General features: G+C 35.9%; 1 protein-coding gene and 1 long non-coding RNA gene across 14 annotated transcripts; one reads left to right on the top strand and one right to left on the bottom strand.

Annotated features, from left to right (window-relative positions):
• Positions 1-5109: 5109 nt before the first annotated feature.
• LOC139848278 (uncharacterized) lies at positions 5110-7909 on the top strand. The gene is made up of 3 exons (XR_011759899.1): positions 5110-5221; positions 5926-7087; positions 7314-7909. It is a non-coding gene; the product is annotated as an uncharacterized lncRNA (long non-coding RNA).
• A 972-nt stretch (positions 7910-8881) lies between these two features.
• Positions 8882-12513, bottom strand: LOC139847474 (uncharacterized). Of its 13 annotated transcripts, none has more exons than XM_071837142.1 (8): positions 12380-12513; positions 12189-12245; positions 11951-12047; positions 11431-11727; positions 10381-10471; positions 10199-10302; positions 9362-9468; positions 8882-9108 (listed from the first exon to the last, which is right to left on the bottom strand). In XM_071837142.1, the coding sequence occupies exons 4-7, from the start codon at positions 11515-11517 to the stop codon at positions 9388-9390; spliced, it is 363 nt and encodes a 120-aa protein (XP_071693243.1). In that variant the 5' UTR covers positions 11518-11727; positions 11951-12047; positions 12189-12245; positions 12380-12513; the 3' UTR covers positions 8882-9108; positions 9362-9387. The 13 variants fall into 13 exon arrangements, 10 of the variants coding, with proteins under 10 accessions (XP_071693243.1, XP_071693244.1, XP_071693245.1 ...); XM_071837143.1 differs by lacking the exon at positions 12380-12513 and having other exon boundaries at positions 11431-11553; positions 11645-11727; positions 12189-12283; XM_071837144.1 differs by lacking the exon at positions 12380-12513 and having other exon boundaries at positions 11431-11509; positions 11645-11727; positions 12189-12283.
• Between the last annotated feature and the right edge of the window lie 10420 nt (positions 12514-22933).

Below are 22933 nucleotides of genomic sequence, written 5' to 3'. Positions count from 1 at the left end.
ATATATATATATATATATATATATATATTCTTTTTCTTGTTTTTATATTTTTGATATTTAAAATGTATTGTTACAAAAGTAAATTAAAACTTAATAAATAAAAAATTTATAGCGTTTCGCTTCGGCGTCCCCGGCAGCGGCGCCAAAAATACTTGATGTTAAAGCGAAGGGGTACAAAATAGTAGTATTTTTGCTACAAAATACTATTAAATACGATACAATTTTACACAAGTTATTTATTTATTTATAGAGTGGATATACCTAAACCTTGCTACAACACTTATAGGCAGTGTACCTAATCGTACAGCAGTGTAGTTTTTAGTAAGTCCGGTTCGTTCCACAGGGAGCTAGCCAAGTTTAATGCTATATTTTTAAAAACAATATTTGTAAATAAATATATATAAAAGTAGTATTATTATTATAAAAGGGGGTTTTTACCGTTTAATGACCGGTTTGTCGATTTCAAAATTTTAGTCGCAGTTAAAACCTAATGTAAAATATTAAATATAAATATAACTTAATTTAAAGCGTAAAGTAAATAACGATAATGAAATTGAGATAAATAAAAGTGCGATAAAATAAAATTGCGATAATTAAAAAATATGATAATTAAAAGTGCAATTAAATATGAAATAAAGGAATTATGCTTATTTAAACTTCCGTAATCATGATGTTTGACGTGTTGATTTTAGTTTATTCCTATGGGTTAATTGTCCTTTGTCCTGGATTATTCAATATGTCCGTCTGGTTTTTATCCATAACAGTCCATCAGTCATAAATATAAAGTGCGAGTGTCCTCGTCAAATTATCCTTATATCCGAAGTCAAATATTCCAACTAATTGGGGACTTAAACTATAATTACACCAATTTTCCTTGTATATAATTCACCCATGTTTTAATAAGTCCATAGACTATTAATCCATTCCCGTGTCCGGTTAAATGAACGATTATTAGTACTTATAAATATCCCGCCCATCGTGTCCGATCGAGTGTATGTGGTTATTTATAGGTACGTCCAATTGTAAATCTGTATATTAAATTAACGAACTATCATTCAATTAAACAAATATAAAGCCCATTAATAGCCCATAGTCTAATTTCCACAAGTGTCGTTCTTTTGTCCAAACCCCAATTATGGTACAAAGCCCAATTACCCAAATTTAATATTTAGCCCAACATCACGATTACTTCAATTTAAATAAGCATAATAATAACTTAGCTACGAGACATTAATTTAAAAAGGTTGAACATAACTTACAATGATTAGTAATAGCGTAGCGTTACACGGACAAAATTTCGACTTACACACTTACAACATTCGCTAACATACCCTTATTATTATTAAATTAAAATTAAAATCAAAATATTATATATATATATATATATATATATATATATATATATATATATATATATATCTATATCAGAGAGATAGAGAGGATAGAAAAAGGAGTACCAAACTCGGCTGAAAACTTTGCAATTTATAGCACTTGGCCTGACTTTTGGCCCCATGCGATCGCATGGAAATTGTGCTTCCAGGCCATGAGATCGCATGGCCCTCTGATCCAGCTCACATAATTTTTTTTTCTTGTTTGCCGACGGTTTTAATATATAATATAATATATATATATATATATATATATATATATATATATATAATTTTAAGAATTAATTATATATTATATTATATTCATGTGCATAGTTGACTTGTAATTTTTAGTCCGTTGCGTCGAGCGTTGAGAGTTGACTTTGGTCCCGGTTCCGGATTTTCGAACGTCCTTGCGTACAATTTAATATCTTGTATTTTGCGTTTCGCGTCTTGTACTCTTGTAATTTTGAGACGTTTCTCATCAATAATTTGAACCACTTTGATTGTACTTTGTACTTTTGAGCTTTTTGGTCGTTTGCGTCTTCAATTCGTCGAATCTGTCTTTTGTCTTCACCTTTTATTATTTAAACGAATATCACTTGTAAATAGAACAATTGCAACTAAAAGCTTGTCTTTCTTGAGGGATAATGCTATGAAATATATGTTCGTTTTTAGTATTATCAGCGTTCAAATCGAATTTATCTTTATTTAGTTTTGAAAGATGAAGAAACTTTTATTGTGTTTTTGTTGAATTATGTCGAGGTGGATATTAATGAAACACTGATAACGACGAGGTGGATATCATACAAAGTTACTTAATTAAACACACATTTCAACGACGAACATAATTTGTGAATCGTCGAAGCCGAAGTGGGAAACCTTTAGATATTGACTTTGATACTTCTATTAATACGGTTCATGCGATAGGCCCGAATTCTTCGAAATTTGTGAATCTAATAGCGAGTGTCGTTAGGTCCCCAAAGTTTTCGCAACATTACGAGAGTTGGGTAGACATACCTTCGGATGAGAAAGATAAAATTTGACTTGAAATTCGAGTAAGTTTGATTAGTACTTATATATATACATATACATATACGTACATATATACTGTATATACATATACATACAATATACTATATATACATATACATACACGATACATATATATTGTATATACAGATGTATATATATACTATATATACATATACATACATATATCCTATATATGCATATACATATACATACATATATACTATATATACATATACATACATATATACTGTATATACAGATGTATATATATACTGTATATACATATACATACATATAATATATATATATATACATATAATATATATATATATATATATATATATATATATATATATATATATATATATATATATATATATATATATATATATATATATAACCTGTATATATATATATATATATATTATATAAGTATAGTATATGACTATATATATATATATATATATATATATATACATATACATATATTAGTTTTTGTTGTAGAATTACTTTAACATGAGTTCGTGGCTAGACGGTGGGGTAATCGAAAAAAAAGTGCGGGCTGGGATAGAGCAGGTATCCGGGAATAGATGGAAAAACGCAAAAAATGAACAGAAAGCATATTTCGATGATAATGACGGGTACATTGATCCTACTAACCTTCGTGACCGAGCACCATCGAAAGTTGAACCGGAGCTCTGGAATCCATTTGTTGACTTGATGCTTTCACAAAAATACCAGAATCGTTGTGCGATCAATGCACAAAACAAGTCTAAAGTCAGATACCACGGTTTGCATGGTAGCAAATCTATTGTTAGTCGTCTGGTAAATTGCTTAAACCTCCTTGTTATTAATGTTTTATATAATTGATAAAATGTTAGCAAACAGATGATTTGATTTATATACATTTAAATTATTTTATTGTGTGTTTGTAGAGCGAAGAAAATTCAAAGATCGGTCCTATCAAAAGTTACAAGATTATGCACCAACAGAAGACAACCAAACAGTGATGTAATGATGAACCAAAAGCAAACAACGTAAGTAATAACTTTTTGTAGATTTTTATAGTCAAAAGTGTACTACGTACTTATAAATATAAGTCAAATGGATTCAATTTGAGTCAATATGATTCAATTGAGGTAAAATAGGGGCTAATATATATATATATATATATATATATATATATATATATATATATATATATATATATATATATATATATATATATATATATATATATATATATATAGTGGTAGGATCAAGAGGGAAGTAATCATTCGGGGGGAAGCGGGGGGAAGCAAAAACTTTTTTTTTCGTTTTTTGAAAAAACTTTGTTCACGAACATTATAGATGAGATGAAAATATGAACATTTAGTAGAGACACTTTGTGATAAATGTTTTTATTTTGGCGGGAAAACGCTCGAAGAAGTAATATATAACAATTATCGTGTTTTTCGAGCGTATTTTGAGGTTTTAGCTATTGGGGTTTAGATATTAGGGTTTGTAGGGTTTAGATATTAGGGTTTAGAAATTTAGGGTTTAGGGTTTAGATTTAGGGTTTAGATTTAGGATTTAGATTGAGTTTTTAACACGAACGGTTTAGAGTTTAGGGTTTAGGGTTTGGTGTTTTGGGTTTATGGAATAAACCCAAAACACCAAACCCTAAACCCTAAACTCTAAATCGGGCTAAATTTTACTTCACAAAACATGAAAAAGAAACGTTCATATTCTTCACGAACAATATTATCTTGAATGTTATTTTTGTCGATCGTTTTCCCGCCTAAATAATAACATTCATCACGAAGTGTCTCTTTTAAATGTTCATATTTTCGTGTGATCTTGATGACGAAAAAAAAATTTCAAAAAAAATGAAAAAAAAAAAATTTGCTTCCCCCGCTTCCCCCCGATTGATTACTTCCCCATTGATCCTGCCCATATATATATATATATATATATATATATATATATATATATATATATATATATATATATATATGTGTGTGTGTGTGTGTGTGTGTGTAATGTATGTATAAGTATATACATATATATACGTTATACGTATATACTTATATATACATTACACACACACACACATATATATATATATATATATATATATATATATATATATATATATATATATATATAGGGGAGAGATCAAGGGATAAGGAGTAAAATGGGGATAAGGGGATAAGTAGATTCTGACCACAGATCTCATCAAAGTAATAAAAAAAGCGGAGGGGTAAATCTGTAATTTGATAATTAGTTAAATTAAAATAGAATATAAACAGTAACAACAACATAGCATGAGCTCGTCGGATACATCTGGATCTAGAGTTCATCTTTCATTCATATCCTTCAAATTCATCCTTCAAATTCTTCCTTCAAATGCAAACATCGTCAAATCCATCATTCAAAAGCAAAATATTCATCTTTTCTTGAAAATAGCTAAGTTGAACTGAAAAATAAAGATTCATCTTGCAAACGACGATTTAGCTCATTCAGGTAATAAACCTCATTTTGTTACAGTGTTTTTTAAATACTACTGGTATGTTTCTCGTAATTAATTATTTAATTAGGTATTTAACGAATGAATTCATGTCTCGTCATTTTAAAACACTGATAATTCACGATTTTTTTTTTCAATTCTAAGATGAATTTCATTTAAAATTAGGGTTTATTTTGTTGTTTAATTTATTTCTTGTTAATTCAGGGATTGTGACGTCAGTGAAAAAACCGAGGGTTCCTATGATTTTAATGATATTTGGAGCTGCTGCTTGTGGTAAAGGAACGTAATGCAAAGTTAATTACTAGTGAAGGTACATTCATTTCCATTTTGAGTGGGATTTTTTTTCTGACTAGTACTGATGATTAGAAAATGATAGAAATTTATGCAAGTATTATTGTAGCTGGTACATAACTGACTATCATTGCTTATGTTGACACTAATTATGTAAGTATTATTGTAGCTGGTATAACATGATATAAATTCATTTCCATACAAGAATTGTTAGCACTAATTATGTTGACACTTGAAGCCACAATAGCCTTATGATATTCCATTATTCAGATAGGTATAACAATCGTTTGCTTATAACCATCGATTTAAGTCATTTTGCGCCACAATTACATATTGTAGTTGCATTCATTCTTCATAGATGGATGCAACTTTTAGTAGCTGTAACAGCCACTTCTGAAACAGCGGCTACCTCAAACGGTAGTGTTGAACTTCTGGCAAACAACCTGCTACCTGAAGCCTAAATCCTCTCTGTTGCAAAAGATTATTGGTTATTAAGTTGTCTATTTTCGTATAAACTTTCTTCTCTGTGGATGCACATGATAATCACCATAACCGACTGCAATTTTTGCTTTGTTTGTGGATGTGTTGTTTTTAGTTTGTTATCCCAAACAATTATATGCCATAAAGGATCAAGATTACTTTGATTTCTGTTTTACCCATTGAGCATTTGAATAACTAATTCAGGATATGAATAAAACATACTATTTCTGCTCATTTGTTTAGGTACTCACATGTTCGAAGCATATGTTGTCTGGAATGGAGATGATATTCTGTCCACCGGATATGGTAATATCACTTCTTTATATTGTTTCATTCTGATACTTGGAAATGTATGCGATCGCCAATTTTGTTTGAACACCAATTTACTACGTGTGCATGTGTGTTTTTTATTTAGGATAATGTGTATTCATCACGTTGATATTGTACATTCCAAGTTCGTTTTAGGTGAACTGAACTTTAGTTAACCCATAATCTATGCAGTAGCATTTATACTCACTTATACGTGATAATCAGATAATTCTGATTTTTGTCTACAAATCCTTGTGGGATTCACCAATGTGAATAAGCATATTGTCGTCTGTATTTATCATGCTTTATAGTTGATTTGGTTTTCAAATGCTAATATAGCCACTGAAATTTTGGTGGCTGCTATCATGTAATAAAAAAAATACGTTGAGTAATGTGTAGAAGATCATTGGGTTTTTTTTAATCTCTTCAAAGTGATCTCCAAAAATCATACAATAGTTTCTAGTAATGTAAGCTTATGAGAAGGAGATGATATGAGCTTATTAGAGTGCTTCTTGCAGCCTCACAAGTGATCAAAGTCTCTGATTCTGTTGTAGACAGGAGCTTGACTGATTTTTTAAAGCTATAAACAAAAAAGATGAATGTGGTATTTTCTGTTTCTTCTCCTTTTATTTCTCTCTTATGTGTCATTTCAGCTTATAATCTGAACATTTTTTTAAACATATATACTCAAAAGGTGTGGATGTGAGTATCATTGTCAAGTAAAGATATCATAATAGAAGAGACTTCCAGTACCGATACTTTTCGGGATTATACAAAATCTGATTTAGGGGGCCATATTTTAGTTGATGAAATAACCAAATCATCATTGTAGGAACATGAATCTACAGGTGTTATAATATTCATCTAGAAAGGTCTTAATGGAACGAATAAGTTTGGATCATGTAGGTATGGTCAATGAGCTGAACTGATTTCTTACCATGACAATATGTTGTCTTAAGTGTTTTTTTTTTCTTAATATGAAGGTATTTTATTTTTTAAAATGTTTGTGCTTGATTTAGTTCAAAGTTTAAACCCTTGGTCAGCTGATGGAACAACAAACAAACCAAGAGTTATCAAAATTGGCACTCTAAGGGAGGTACTTGTTCATTCATTTTTTTATGTACTTGAATATATATGATTCATATTCATTTATATGTTGTTGGTCCATGGTGATTAGATTTGAGAATAATTTGCACTGTTAATCTGAAACATAGATTAAAAACTGTATCGAGTTGTTACAACTGCTCAAGGTTTCATACATTCATCACTTATTTGTTCCTCAAATTTTATTAAGTTAGGGTAATAGCGTATATCTATTGCAGGTCAAGTATATCGTGCAAGATTGAAGGGCCAAGAGAATTTGTTATTAAAGTTCATAGACCGGGTCTCAAGGATTTCTTCAAGATTGATCTGAAAAATCTGAGGGATAGTTTCATTTACATGAAATGCAACTTCACTTGGAAGAATTCACTTAGAAGAACTCACCAACAACTTCTCTTTTGTAGTCCTGAATTTTGACTTACTTAATTCTTTATTATTCTTATTTATGGATTATTTAATTAATGATGTTGTATTTGATTTTCTCAGGTCACATTAAATTGCAAATTTTAAGACACATATTAAGTTAATTGCCTTGCACTCAAGTTTTTCTAGCATGCAGCTCACATGAGAAACTTACGTACACGATTACCATTCGTCGAATGTATATAACCATTTGACGTCAAATGTATGTAATCGTTCGTTGAATGTATGTTATCGTTTGTCGAATGTATGTTATCGTTCGTCGAATGAATGTTATCGTTGGTCGTCGAATGGATGTTATCGTTCGTCGTCGAATGGATGTTATCGTTTTTCGTCAAATGTATGTTATCGTTTGTTGTCGAATGTATGCTATCGTCCGTAGTCGAATGTATGCTATCGTCCGTAGTCGAATGTATGCTATCGTCCGTCGAATGTATATTATTGTTCGCCGAATGTATGTTATCCTTCGTCGAATGTATGTTATCCTTCGTCAAATGGATGTTATCGTTCGTTGTTGAATGTATGTTATCGTCCGTCAAATGTATGTTACCGTCCGTCGAATGTATGTTATGTTATCGTTCATTGAATGTATGTTATCCTTCGTCGAATGTATGTTATCCTTCGTCAAATGGATGTTATAGTTCGTCGTGGAATGTATGTTGTCGTTCGTTGTTGAATGTATGTTATCGTTCGTCGTCGAGTGCATCTTATCATTCGTCGTCGAGTGTATTTTATCATTCGTCGAATGTATGTTATCGTTCGTCGAATGTATGTTATCGTTCGTCGCCGAATATATGTTATCGTTCGTCGTCGAATGTATGTTATCGTTCGTCATCGAATGTATGTTATCGTTCGTCGTCGAATGTATGTTATCGTTCGTGTAATTCATGTAATGTATGTTACCGCTCATGGAATGCATGTTACCAATAATCGAATGTATGTTACCGTTCGTCATCAAATGTATGTTATCGTTCGTCTTCGAATGTATGTTGTCGTCGTATGTATGTATGTTATCGTCCGTTGAATATATGTTATATTTGTCAAATATATGTTATCGTTCGTTGTCGAATGTATGTTATCGTTCATCGTCAAGTGTATCTTATCATTCGTCGAATTTATCATTCGTCGAATGTATGTGGTCGTCCGTCGAATGTATGTAAGCTAAAACACTAACTATTATTGGTCACATTTAACAGGTACTGTTTGTTCAATTAAAACAAGAATATATCAGTTCTAAAATATTAACTATTATTGGTCACATTTGTAAATCCCAACAGGTACTGTTCAATTGAAACAAGAATATATCAGTTCTAAAATAATAACTATTATTGGTCACATTTGTAAATTCCAACAGGTACTGTTTGTTCAACTGAAACAAGAATATATTAATTCTAAAATACTCAAGTTACTTATTACACCAAGCCCATCTCAGATTCAAACTTACAGAAAATTTTGATTAACTAGGGAAATGGTAAAAAATAATCACAAATAACCCAAGCAGAAACTTACATAAGTCCTTCCACACTACACTTTCAAACAAAAACTTGTCCTCACATTGCATGTCAACATGAGCTTCCTTTGGAGCTTGCATTGTGGCTGTAGCAAAAGTATTGAATTAACAGATAAGCAACAAACATGAGCTTCCTTTGGAGCTTGATATTCAAATGAATGTTATATCTTAATATTTGACTACAGGATGTTATATATTACTAGTATTAATTTAATGAATGTGAATAAAAACCCACTTTTAGTGGGCATTTGGATACAACTAGCCAACTAGGTATGAGGCATGTGCATTACAGGCAGATAGGCTGCAAATCATTGAGTTGCCAAGACTGCAAATACCTACCTTCATGGTCAGGAAGAATAGAAAACTCAGAAGATGATGATAACCTCCCATCTCCCAAGGTATAAGCAGTTGGGTGCACAGCCTCTAGAGTTGAAACACTGAGAGCACTGCATATAGTCATGTATACTATCACAAACCACAATCAATGTACATATAAAAAATAAAAAAAATAAATCATACGAAACAACAAACAAAAAAAACTAAAAGTAAATACAGATGGTTATATATAATTATTTCGACTACGTTAGAATAGAAGAAAAATAAGATGCAGCTGTAATCACAACCCGAATAACACATTACAAAAGCATATGCATATTGAAATTGCAGGAGAATGTACTGGAAGGATTGATCATGATAATGGGTTTCATGTTGTTGGTAGAAGAAATAAAATTAAAAGTTTAAGAAGTGCATGGTGAACAGAAGGGTGAATTCAAGATTAGTTGCAACATTATGAAGCTAGGCTGGACAAACAATTAAGTTTTCAAGTCAACACATTGTTGTGGCCAGGATGTTTAAAACTGATATCAGCATGTTATTGTTATGTAATGATTATTATTTGATTCGTGAAAGCCTATGTTGATGTCGAAAAAGGAGTGCAGTTCAACTTAGTGAGTCGAAGCATTTGAAATCAAATAATGACTTTTGAGGTTAATGGTGGTAATGTGGCTACGGTTTTGGTCGGTAATATGACTTTGGTAATTTAATAAAAGTCAACATGACTGTATAGGGGGACCTTTTTAGTCAACTTGACAGTTGGTTGAATCATGGTAGCAAACTCATCGTCTCTGACTCAATGGACCAAAACGAATCATATATTAACCAAAATGTGAAGCTAACCAAATAGTAGCTTGTACCAAAATGCTTGTACCCCATTGCTGAAGCTGACGGATGTACAAAGTCTTGAAAGAGAACAACATAAGCAGCTTCCATAATTGCATATACTAATATAAACTGAAGTTAAAAAATAAACGCCATATACTAGATAACATTAACAACTGATAGAGATAATAAGAACAAACCACTCGTTAGTTGTTCATTTCGAGAGATCCGAACTTTAGTTGCATTGTTGGTTCCCCAACACCCCCAACACCCACAGAAGGAGACAACAACCTACAAACAACAACACCAGAAAAATATTATTAAAAGATGTCCCATTCATTCATCATAAAATCGGTCAGCTATAACCTATTCGCACAAAGGAACTAAAAAACACACAAATGTACACAAAAAATGATTATTTTCCTAGGTACGCATGAAGCAGAGGGTCAAACACTGCATATTTTTTGTTTCAAGTTATTCGCAAATTAACAAACATTTACATAATTAGCCACAAGACTAATTATTTTCACAATCAACTGATACTTATTCTCCCTCACAATCTTCAATCACTCTTACTTCATTTTTATAATTTCAAGCTTTCTTCAATTATTCACACCCACTTTTTTATTTTTAACGTTTGATTAATGTTTATACCTATTGATCATGATTATACATGCATATCAAAAATGGGAAACAATATGCTACTGACAAAAAAAATTTTGTTAGCCTTAAAGCTATTGAATTGAGAGTTGGGATACCTAGTTTGCGTCAGGATTTGGAAGAAAACGTTTGCAAAATTAGTCCTTAAGTAAATTACAGAGCAAAGAATTACCACTAATGATGTTGAAGAAAAGAAAAAAACTTTTGGTAACTACGTTGTTGCTGTACCCATACAATGAATGCAAACTCCATTAAAGCTCAAGATGCAACAAATTGCTGAAAAGAACTTCGATGTTCAAAAACGATGTTATCAATTCGAAAATCACAGCAAAAGAACTTCTAACAAATACTTGTAGGGTTTCAACGTTGAAAGTTTAAAAGTTATAAAACAATTATGGAACGTTTTAGATACATAGTACCAGTTGAGTTGTGCCATTGATAGTATCACCAAGAGCATGTACATGAATCCATGAGCACCTCGTGCAATTATCACACAAATCACAGTAATTAACTTTTAGTCATCCAACTTAGTCCGATTCTATAAATATGTACAAATAAAAACACATCATATACAATTAGAAGAAAGAGACCATTAGTAATTGCAAAAAGCCAAGAGATTCTTTGACAAAATTTCCGCAGCCGTTGATAACTACCATCGCTTTGAAATCACTGCTCATTAAAGATGTATACCTACCTTGTTTGTAAATGAATACCTACCTCATATGTGCATGAACACGAGTAAACACATAACCTAAGAACCCACTTCTAAGCATCATTTGTTCATGAATCAGTTAGTATACCTACCTCATTTGTTCATGAACCAGCAGTTTCTAAGCACCACTTCTCTAAGCTCTTGAATCAACCAACGATTTCGAAGCACAAATAAACTGCAACAAAGCGATTACAATAGAATCAGGGTGACTAGAATTCGCCATAAGATAACTTAAGAACCCAAAAAATTTGTTAATGAATCACATATTTCAAACTGAAGTTCATATATTAAATCAAACATCACTTAGAATTCACACAAACACATAAGGAAAATAACTAAAGACATAAATTCAGAATTCATTACGTCTACATATAAACAATAACGACGAATAAGCTTACAATTCATCAAGGCTGTTTAACACAAACTGAGTCCAGAACCTTCTGGCTAAGCTCCAACACCGAACTCGCAGTAGGCCTCCGATTTATGATTTGAAAGCTGAATCGAATCAACAGATTTCAAAAAATTAGGGCACCAAACTAAAAATTGATGATTAAATCGAAAAAATGTAAACTGTAATTGAATTTGTAAACAATAATATACAAACGAAACAAATTGATGATTAAATAGGAAACTAACATTCACTGAGAATCATAGAAGATGCAAGTTAATCATTGAATAAATCGAATGAATAGTCTGGAAAGAAGAATAAAAACCGTATGAGCAGCGTATCGACGAACTGATGAAAAGAGTGCATATTAACGATAGACAGTAGTTGAAACAATTGAATTAAAATATATTAATTCACTATAATACAATGACGATAATACCCTTTGTTCCTTGTAAACAAGCTGAATTCGCATATGACAAGAAGAAGGGAGGAGTGAAGGAAGATGAAGATGATGGACGGTAGGATCGTCGCTTATCTGCTTATCCCAATTTAGTAGCTTAGCGCTAGATTGGCACCCTATATATATATATATATATATATATATATATATATATATATATATATATATATATATATATATATAACAGGGGCGGAACATTTAAGGGAAAAGGGGTATCCGGCCCCCCTCGATTTCGGAAAAAAAAAATTTACACTAAAATTTTTTTTTTTTTACGAAAAAATAAAGTTTTTTTTTAGTGTTTACCCCCCTTCGATTAGTTTCTTACCCCCTTCAATTAGTTTCGCCCCCTCTTGAGTCGGGGTCAAGTTCCGCCACTGTATATATATATATGTGTGTGTATGAGAGAGATAGTAATGTTAATATATTTTTAACTTTGTAGAAACGCATGAAGCAAATGAAAAAAGTTGAATTGGAAAGAGATGAGCAAAACATAATGTTGCAAGTTTTGGGTCCACGAAGTTGCCACGAGAGCGGAGTAGGAAGAAAGTTACCATTATCAGCTACTAATTCCGACATGCTCTACGGATCAGAGTACAAAACTACCAAACCCAACACCCAAAGCAAGTGAAATAGTCGAACTCTTTGCTAGGAATAATTTAAAAGTCCCTCCCCATTTGCGACGTGCGTGGAAGATCAATACCAGTTCTCCCGGTACTTCCACTTCCAATGCTCAAACTAACGAAAATGCAAGCGAAAACAATTAGGAAGTTCAATACTAATACTCCAGTAGTTTATTGGGCTTGTTTGAAGACAATCTTGTTTTAAACTATCTTTTGGTTGTGTTTGAAGACAATTATTCGCCTTAGTAGTTTGTTGGATGTTTAATGTTTGAATAATTATTGTAATTGTGGTTTTAAGACTTTTAATTAATGTTATTGTGGCATTTTGTGATATACATCGTATTTGTACAGCAACAGGTTTTGATATTTGAAATGTGCCGTTATTACGGCTGGAAAATTGCATAATCATTTTGGGTAAAAAACAGCAGAGACTTTTCCGGACCACATGTCGTCCGAAAAGGTGTCGTCCGTAAGAATTCCAAAATAATACAATTATTAATAATAATTAATATTATTTTATTGTTATTTATTTTCGGATAACATATCGTCCGGAAAATCTAATCCCTTTATGTATTTTCTATTTTTTTTATTAAAAAATAATATTTTATTTTTTATTTTCCCAGACAATATGTCGTTTTCACACGTCGTCCGGAAATGTCGTCCACCATCATCAGACGAGAAATGTAAGACCCGTGTATTTTTATTGTATATAATGCGTAAATAGTAAACCGGGGTGTAGAGTTTTAGTTATGTTGTAAAATGGAAGAAGTAGCTGAAACAGACCATATGCGCGCCGCGCAGATAGGGGCGCGCCGCGCAGATCCTGTCTGCCAGCTCATTTTTGCTTTTAATTAAATGGAAACGAGGGTATTTTGGTAAATGCACTTTAGAGCCGAATTTAATGCCTTTGGATCAGTTTTGGGAGTTCATTAATCACTCCCACAACCACCAACACTTATCTAAATTGATTTTAGTGAGAGAGTGAGTTTTAGAGAGGGAAAGCTCACTTTGAAGAGGAAGAAGAGGGTTTCTTGCTAAAGTCCAAGTTCTAAAGTTGTTCATCTCGTCAATTGCTACATCTTGATAGTTGTGGTATGCCTTAACTTTCAATTCTTGTTTTGATTTCGTGTATGGGTTAGGGTTTGAGTTAGTGTTACTCATAAAACCCATTTGTTGGTAAATTTGGGGGTTCTTGGGTAAATTGGGTCATGTAGACTCAATTATGTGTAAGCTAAGGTTTTAAATGTATTAATTGTTGTTATGAAACCCTAATTGGCTAATAATTTGCTAGAACACCTTAAGGAAGTGAAAATGGGTGTGATTTGGGTATAAATGACCCAAAATGGGTGTATTGACTTTTATTGAGTCAAACGGGTCAAAATGGACCAAGATTGGTTAACGTAATTAGTGTTTTGTGTTAAAACCTAGTGATTTAAAGTGTATGAAGGCCTTGAGTGCCAAGAGTTAGGGTTTTTGGTAAGAATGACCCAAATTAGGGTTAAGTGTCAAAATGGGTCAAGATGACCTAGGATGGTGTGTGTTATGAGATTAAGCCAAGTTGATTGATTAATTATATGCTTGTGAAATAGGTACGTTACCTTGGAATTCAAGCTTGGTTTAATAATCACCGAAGGTTTAAGGTGAGTGGAATAATTATGCGTATGTGTATATAATGTATTTATTTGTGTTGCGTGAATGTGGCATTGTCGCGGTGTTCAAGACACCACATTCTAGGTAACGAGTAGTATTGTCGCGGTGTTTAAGGAACTACTCATTGTGTAATTGACTTGTGGTATTGTCGCGGTGTTTAAGACGCCACAATGTCATGGGAGTGGAAGTGTCGCGGTGTTCAAGACACCACTCATTGTATTGAATGAAGTGTGGATTCGTCGCGGTGTTTAAGACGCCACATTGTTGTAAGGGTGAGTTAGTCGCGGTGTTTAAGACATCACCCGGGGACTAGTGATTACGCGGTGTGTAAGTAACACTAGTGGATGTTATGAACTCCAACGGTCTTGTAAGTACCGTTTCCCTTGTTCGAATCGGTTAACCAAGGTTGCGTGAATTATGTAGTGAAAGTGCTTAATTATGAATCGTATGCTATTGTATTATTAGCTACTTGTGGAATTGCGGATATTGGTATATGCATATTATTGTTACATGATTGTCGAATTGTTGATCCCGCGTATGAGGTTGCGTAAGTGATGCAAGTAGGTAGATTATATATGTATATGTATAATTATTGTGCTCACTAAGCTTTGCTTACCCTCTCGTTGTTTACCTTTTTATAGGTTCATGTGTGGATAAGGGTAAGGGCATTACCTTGGATTGAGTTTCCCGCTTCGATGATTAAGAAGCGCTTTTGGTTTTGGCTTGGAGTTTGACCGAGACTTGGGTAGTTTAACCCCAAACACCATGCTCGTTGTGTCGTTTGGCAATTAAACTTTTGTGGTCGAAACTTTAATTTGTATTAAACTTGTATTCTTACACTTAGTGGCAATTTGGGCACGTGTGGGCCCCACTTTGTAAAACTCGCTCAAACCTTAGTTATGTGCTAGTTTTACATATATTAATGTACGGTTAAAAGCGTTTTGGCTAAATGTGTCGGGAAGTCGCTCATCTTTTTCGCATTAAAGGCAACCGGCAACAGCCAGCTTTTGCGCGGCGCGCAAGCTGGGGCGCGCGGCGCGCAAACAGTCTTCCAGCAAAAAAAAAAATTTTAGCTAGAATTTAACGAGGTTTAGTCGGTGGTTGGTTTGGGTTGTCACAAGTGGTATCAGAGCATGGTCTAAGGGATTTAGGTGACTTGAGATAGGCGCCTAGACTTAGACTTTTGTGTGTGCATTGTGCGGACTTGTAGGACTTTGGGTCGGACCGGGTCTTGGTTAGCGCATAGGTTTATATGAACTAATCATGCGTTATTGTTTGTGTTGTATAGCAATCATCGAGCGAAATGAACGTTGTACTAGCGAGTTAACGCGACGTGCTCGCGTAGTAATGATTAGCTACCCTTACTACGGGTGCAAATCGTGTCAAACAAGCGATGTACGACGATTGTCGAGCGAGATGGAGTGGTATGGTGTATATGTATATATGTGTCATGTCTTTAGTTTCGTTGTTTAATCTTTTCCGTTTTATAGAATGAAGATGAGAAACGGACACGACACCAATAATGGGGGCACGAGCGAGGACCCCGAGTTCACGGCCAAGGTTGAGGCCATCTTTCAACGCCAAAAGGTGGAGTTTCGCGAAGATGTTAAGAAGATGTTTTTAGAGACGATTGACGAACATGTCGTCACTATGGTTAAGGAGCAAATTAAGATTGCTCTTCAAGAAGAAAATGTGGGAAGGCGTGACTTTTTCTTCAAGAACTTTAAGGATGCTCAACCTCCTACTTTTGAGGGCGATAGGGACCCACTCAAGAGTGCCCGATTCATCTCCGATATGGAGGGGGCTTTCCGTACTTGTGAGTGCCCTCCCGATAAAAAGACTAGGTATGGTTGTAGCATGTTACGGGGTGATGCGAAGTTATGGTGGGATGCAAAGATCCAACTCTATGGTGAAGAACAATGTATGGACTTCACTTGGGACGAATTTAAAGAGGAGTTCTTCGATGAGTACCGAACTTCGGCCGATCTTACAAGGCTTAAGGACGAGCTACGTACCTTGAGGCAAGGGTCGATGGACTTGAACACTCTCAAATCCGTGTTCTTGTCCAAGACGCAATTTTGCCCGGAGTATGTCGGGAATGATAAAATGTTGAAAGAAGATTTCTATCGAACCTTGAATGATAGTTATCAAGAAAAGATTAGTGTGAATGTGGTGAAGAGCTTCGATGAATTGTTTAATATGGCAAAAGGGTTTGAAGCGCTTGTGTTGAGGAAGAGGAAGTTTGAAGGTTCGAGTCATTCAAATTTTTCAAGCAAAAAGTCAAAGAAAGGCGCAACCGAGAGTGTGGGGAGTGTGAAGAAGGGTGCTTCGGGGGATTTCCCCTATTCTTGTCATAATTGTGGGCGAAGGGGGCACATGGCCCGTGATTGCACCAAACCATCTTCTACTACCAAATTCACTTGCTACAATTGTGGGAAAGAAGGACACAAGAAACCCGAGTGTCCCGAGTTGCGTAATGATAATACTAAACAAATCGAGAAGGCGGCGGGTACGGCTAGGGGTCGTAACTACTTGATGTCTAATGAAGAAGCTAAACAATCCAATGAAGTCGTTTCAGGTACTTTCATGGTTAACTCTAATCCGGCTCGGATACTTTTTGATAGTGGTGCTAATTTGTCTTTCGTATCTCCAAGATTTGTGCCTAAGTTAAGTAAACCGCTAGTAAAGTTGAGTCGTCCGGTAGAAGTTGAAATAGCGGATGGCAAGACGGCACTAGTGGTTGATGTGTGTAAAAATTACAATGTTGTGTTTGGCGCCGAAAGTTTCGAAATTGATCTTATTCCGATGACTTTGGGTGATTTTGATGTAGTCGTTGGTATGGATTGGCTCGATCGTTATAGAGCCGATATTGCATGCCACGACAAGTTTATTCGTGTAAAGACCCCAAGTGGGGGAGAGATGATTATTCATGGTGATAAACGAAGGAGATCGGTGCCGATATGCACTTTTGCTCGGGCACGACGTCACGTTATTACCGGTGGTATGGCTTTCCTTGCTCATGTTGTCGACACTCGTAATGAGCCACCACCTATTCGTGAAATTCCGGTAGTTAATGAGTTTGAAGATGTCTTTCCGGATGAGTTACCGGGTGTTCCGGCGGAAAGACAAGTAGAATTTCGCATCGAGTTGGTTCCGGGGGCTACCCCCATTGCTAAAACTCCTTATCGTTTAGCACCAACGGAGATGCAAGAGTTATTGAATCAAATTCAAGAATTGCTCGAGAAGGGTTTTATCCGACCGAGTGCTTCGCCATGGGGCGCTCCGGTCTTATTTGTGAAGAAGAAAGACGGTAGTATGCGTATGTGCATTGATTACCGTGAGTTGAATAAAGTGACGATCAAGAATCGTTATCCACTACCTAGGATCGACGATTTGTTTGATCAACTTCAAGGCGCAACGTATTTCTCTAAGATCGACCTACGGTTCGGCTATCACCAAATGCGGGTCCGTGAGGAAGATATTGAGAAAACGGCTTTCCGAACGCGTTACGGGCATTATGAATTTGTAGTTATGCCCTTCGGTCTTACGAATGCACCGGCGGCATTCATGGATCTTATGAACCGGGTGTGCCAACCTATGTTGGACAAGTCGGTTATTGTGTTCATTGACGACATACTAGTCTACTCGAAAAGTATGCACGAACATGAACGTCACTTGCGTGAAGTTTTGAAGACGCTAAGAAAAGAGAAGTTGTATGCAAAGTTCTCTAAATGTGAATTTTGGCTAAGGGAGGTTCAATTCCTTGGTCACATTGTGAACGAAAGCGGTATCCAAGTGGATCCGGGGAAGATTGAGACGGTGAAGAGTTGGGGACGACCGACTACGCCCACGGAGATCCGAAGTTTTCTCGGATTGGCCGGTTATTATCGTCGGTTTATCCAAGACTTTTCTAAGATTGCTTCTCCATTAACAAAGTTGACGAGGAAGAGTGCTAAGTTCAATTGGGAAAACGAGCAAGAAATTGCTTTTCAATTATTGAAAGAGAAGTTGTGTCAAGCTCCGGTGTTAGTGTTACCGGAAGGCGTCGAAGACATGGTGGTTTATTGTGATGCTTCCTTAAATGGGCTCGGGTGCGTTCTTATGCAAAGGGGTAAAGTCATTGCTTATGCCTCTCGGCAATTAAAGGAACACGAAACGAGGTACCCGACTCATGATCTTGAAATGGCGGCGGTTGTGCATGCGTTGAAAATTTGGCGCCATTACTTGTATGGTGTCAAGTGTACGATATATTCGGATCATAAGAATTTGAAACATCTTTTTACTCAAAGAGATTTGAATTATCGTCAACGTAGATGGATGGATGTGGTGAAGGATTTTGATTGTGAGATACTTTACCATCCGGGTAAGGCGAATGTGGTCGCGGATGCGTTAAGTCGGAAGACTCAACATCCGGCGATACGTGTAGCATCGTTACGTTTGATTATCACTAATGACTTTCTTGAAAAGATGGGTGAAGACCAAATAGAGGCTTATGTTCACGATAAGCACGCGGAACGAATTGTGGGCCAATCGGAGTTCATTACAATGGGCCCGCGGGGTTTATTGTCGTTTCAAGGAAGGGTGTGGGTGCCTAAGGCGGGTGATTACCGACGGGTGTTACTCGATGAAGCACATAAGTCGAAATATTCCATTCATCCGGGCGCGACGAAAATGTATCATGACTTGAAGAAAGATTATTGGTGGCCGGGCATGAAACGCGATGTTGTAAAATACGTTGAACGATGTGTTACTTGTTTGCAAGTTAAAGCCGAGCATCAAAAGCCGTATGGTAAGTTGCAACCGTTAGAGATCCCGAAATGGAAATGGGAGCACATTACCATGGATTTCATCACTAAATTACCTAAGACGGCGAGAACTCAATATGATTCGATTTGGGTGATCGTGGACCGGTTGACGAAAAGCGCTTTGTTTCTTCCTATTAAAGAAGCAATATCGTCGGAGGCCTTGGCTAAGTTGTTTATCAAGGAAGTGGTCTCGCGACATGGCGTTCCTATATCTATTATTTCGGATCGAGATACCCGTTTTACATCTCGATTTTGGGAAAAGTTTCACGAAGATATGGGTACACAATTAAAGTTGAGCACGGCGTATCATCCTCAAACGGACGGTCAAACCGAACGTACGAACCAAACTTTGGAAGATATGTTACGGGCGTGCATTATCGATTTCGGTGGTAGTTGGGATGAGCATCTACCTTTGGTGGAATTTTCGTACAATAATAGTTTTCATACTAGTATCGGGATGCCACCGTACGAGATGCTTTATGGTCGAAGGTGTCGAACTCCCATTTGTTGGGGAGAAGTGGGACAAAGGGAAATCGGGAGTACCGATTTGGTTCTAGAGACGAATAACAAGATTGATATTATCCGGGAGCATTTGAAAAAGGCTCAAGATAGGCAAAAGTCGTATGCCGATAAACGTAGACGGACGATCGAATTCCAAGAGGGCGACATGGTCATGCTTAAGGTTTCGCCATGGAAGGGTATTATTCGATTTTGAAAACGGGGAAAGTTAGGTCCTCGGTATATTGGGCCGTTTAAAGTTTTGGCTCGTGTTGGTGAAGTTGCATATCGATTGGAATTGCCCGAAGAGCTTGCGGGGATCCATAATACGTTTCATGTTTCTCACCTCCGTAAGTGTCTTGCGGACGATTCCTCATGGATGCCTTTAGATGAGATCGAACTAAACAATAAGTTGGAGTATATTGAAGAGCCGATTGCCATACTTGATGAGAAGGTCAAACGATTGAGACATAAGGAGGTTAGGACCTACAAAGTTCAATGGCGACGGAATAAAGGTTCCGAGTTTACATGGGAGCCCGAAGAGTTTGTGTTGGTGTATCTTCCCGCTTGTCATGCAGCTTGGATTGCGAGGACGCAATCTGAATAAGTGGGGGAGAGTTGTAAGACCCGTGTATTTTTATTGTATATAATGCGTAAATAGTAAACCGGGGTGTAGAGTTTTAGTTATGTTGTAAAATGGAAGAAGTAGCTGAAACAGACCATATGCGCGCCGCGCAGATAGGGGCGCGCCGCGCAGATCCTGTCTGCCAGCTCATTTTTGCTTTTAATTAAATGGAAACGAGGGTATTTTGGTAAATGCACTTTAGAGCCGAATTTAATGCCTTTGGATCAGTTTTGGGAGTTCATTAATCACTCCCACAACCACCAACACTTATCCAAATTGATTTTAGTGAGAGAGTGAGTTTTAGAGAGGGAAAGCTCACTTTGAAGAGGAAGAAGAGGGTTTCTTGCTAAAGTCCAAGTTCTAAAGTTGTTCATCTCGTCAATTGCTACATCTTGATAGTTGTGCTATGCCTTAACTTTCAATTCTTGTTTTGATTTCGTGTATGGGTTAGGGTTTGAGTTAGTGTTACTCATAAAACCCATTTGTTGGTAAATTTGGGGGTTCTTGGGTAAATTGGGTCATGTAGACTCAATTATGTGTAAGCTAAGGTTTTAAATGTATTAATTGTTGTTATGAAACCCTAATTGGCTAATAATTTGCTAGAACACCTTAAGGAAGTGAAAATGGGTGTGATTTGGGTATAAATGACCCAAAATGGGTGTATTGACTTTTATTGAGTCAAACGGGTCAAAATGGACCAAGATTGGTTAACGTTATTAGTGTTTTGTGTTAAAACCTAGTGATTTAAAGTGTATGAAGGCCTTGAGTGCCAAGAGTTAGGGTTTTTGGTAAGAATGACCCAAATTAGGGTTAAGTGTCAAAATGGGTCAAGATGACCTAGGATGGTGTGTGTTATGAGATTAGGCCAAGTTGATTGATTAATTATATGCTTGTGAAATAGGTACGTTACCTTGGAATTCAAGCTTGGTTTAATAATCACCGAAGGTTTAAGGTGAGTGAAATAATTATGCGTATGTGTATATAATGTATTTATTTGTGTTGCGTGAATGTGGCATTGTCGCGGTGTTCAAGACACCACATTCTAGGTAACGAGTAGTATTGTCGCGGTGTTTAAGGCACTACTCATTGTGTAATTGACTTGTGGTATTGTCGCAGTGTTTAAGATGCCACAATGTCATGGGAGTGGAAGTGTCGCGGTGTTCAAGACACCACTCATTGTATTGAATGAAGTGTGGATTCGTCGCGGTGTTTAAGACGCCACATTGTTGTAAGGGTGAGTTAGTCGCGGTGTTTAAGACATCACCCGGGGACTAGTGATTACGCGGTGTGTAAGTAACACTAGTGGATGTTATGAACTCCAACGGTCTTGTAAGTACCGTTTCCCTTGTTCGAATCGGTTAACCAAGGTTGCGTGAATTATGTAGTGAAAGTGCTTAATTATGAATCGTATGCTATTGTATTATTAGCTACTTGTGGAATTGCGGATATTGGTATATGCATATTATTGTTGCATGATTGTCGAATTGTTGATCCCGCGTATGAGGTTGCGTAAGTGATGCAAGTAGGTAGATTATATATGTATATGTATAATTATTGTGCTCACTAAGCTTTGCTTACTCTCTCGTTGTTTACCTTTTTATAGGTTCGTGTGTGGATAAGGGTAAGGGCATTACCTTGGATTGAGTTTCCCGCTTCGATGATTAAGAAGCGCTTTTGGTTTTGGCTTGGAGTTTGACCGAGACTTGGGTAGTTTAACCCCAAACACCATGCTCGTTGTGTCGTTTGGCAATTAAACTTTTGTGGTCGAAACTCTAATTTGTATTAAACTTGTATTCTTACACTTAGTGGCAATTTGGGCACGTGTGGGCCCCACTTTGTAAAACTCGCTCAAACCTTAGTTATGTGCTAGTTTTACATATATTAATGTACGGTTAAAAGCGTTTTGGCTAAATGTGTCGGGAAGTCGCTCATCTTTTTCGCATTAAAGGCAACCGGCAACAGCCAGCTTTTGCGCGGCGCGCAAGCTGGGGCGCGCGGCGCGCAAACAGTCTTCCAGCAAAAAAAAAATTTTTAGCTAGAATTTAACGAGGTTTAGTCGGTGGTTGGTTTGGGTTGTCACAAGAAAGTTAAAGTGGGCCTCACGATCGTCCAGAAAAAACTAAAACTCGTTCGAAAAAACATTCTGGGACGAAGCTTTCTGGACGACCACGTGGGGACGATCTATCGTCTGGAAAAACCTTTGGGGACGACTAGCCATCCGGAAAAGCAAGGTCAAGTCGTCCCGAATTGTCTGTTTTGTAGTAGTGTTCTAAGACCTATTCCAACGCGCGTGTTGGCTCCAGATTTTGAACCAACGCACCTCAAACACGCTTCT

Source organism: Rutidosis leptorrhynchoides, chromosome 5 (assembly GCF_046630445.1).
Source record: "Rutidosis leptorrhynchoides isolate AG116_Rl617_1_P2 chromosome 5, CSIRO_AGI_Rlap_v1, whole genome shotgun sequence".
NCBI lineage: Eukaryota > Viridiplantae > Streptophyta > Magnoliopsida > Asterales > Asteraceae > Rutidosis > Rutidosis leptorrhynchoides.
The sequence above is the reverse complement of the archived record's forward strand: the minus strand, read 5'-3'. Positions and strand labels throughout refer to the sequence as shown.

Excerpts from the sequence above, each read along its gene's own strand:
- LOC139847474 (XM_071837142.1), bottom strand. The coding sequence starts at position 11,517 with ATGAGCAGTGATTTCAAAGCGATGGTAGTTATCAACGGCTGCGGAAAT. Across the intron at positions 10,303-10,380 it reads AAATGAACAACTAACGAGTG|TATATGCAATTATGGAAGCT; the intron begins GTTTGTTCTTAT and ends AGTTTATATTAG. Across the intron at positions 9,469-10,198 it reads TTGGTACAAGCTACTATTTG|TGCTCTCAGTGTTTCAACTC; the intron begins GTTAGCTTCACA and ends GACTATATGCAG.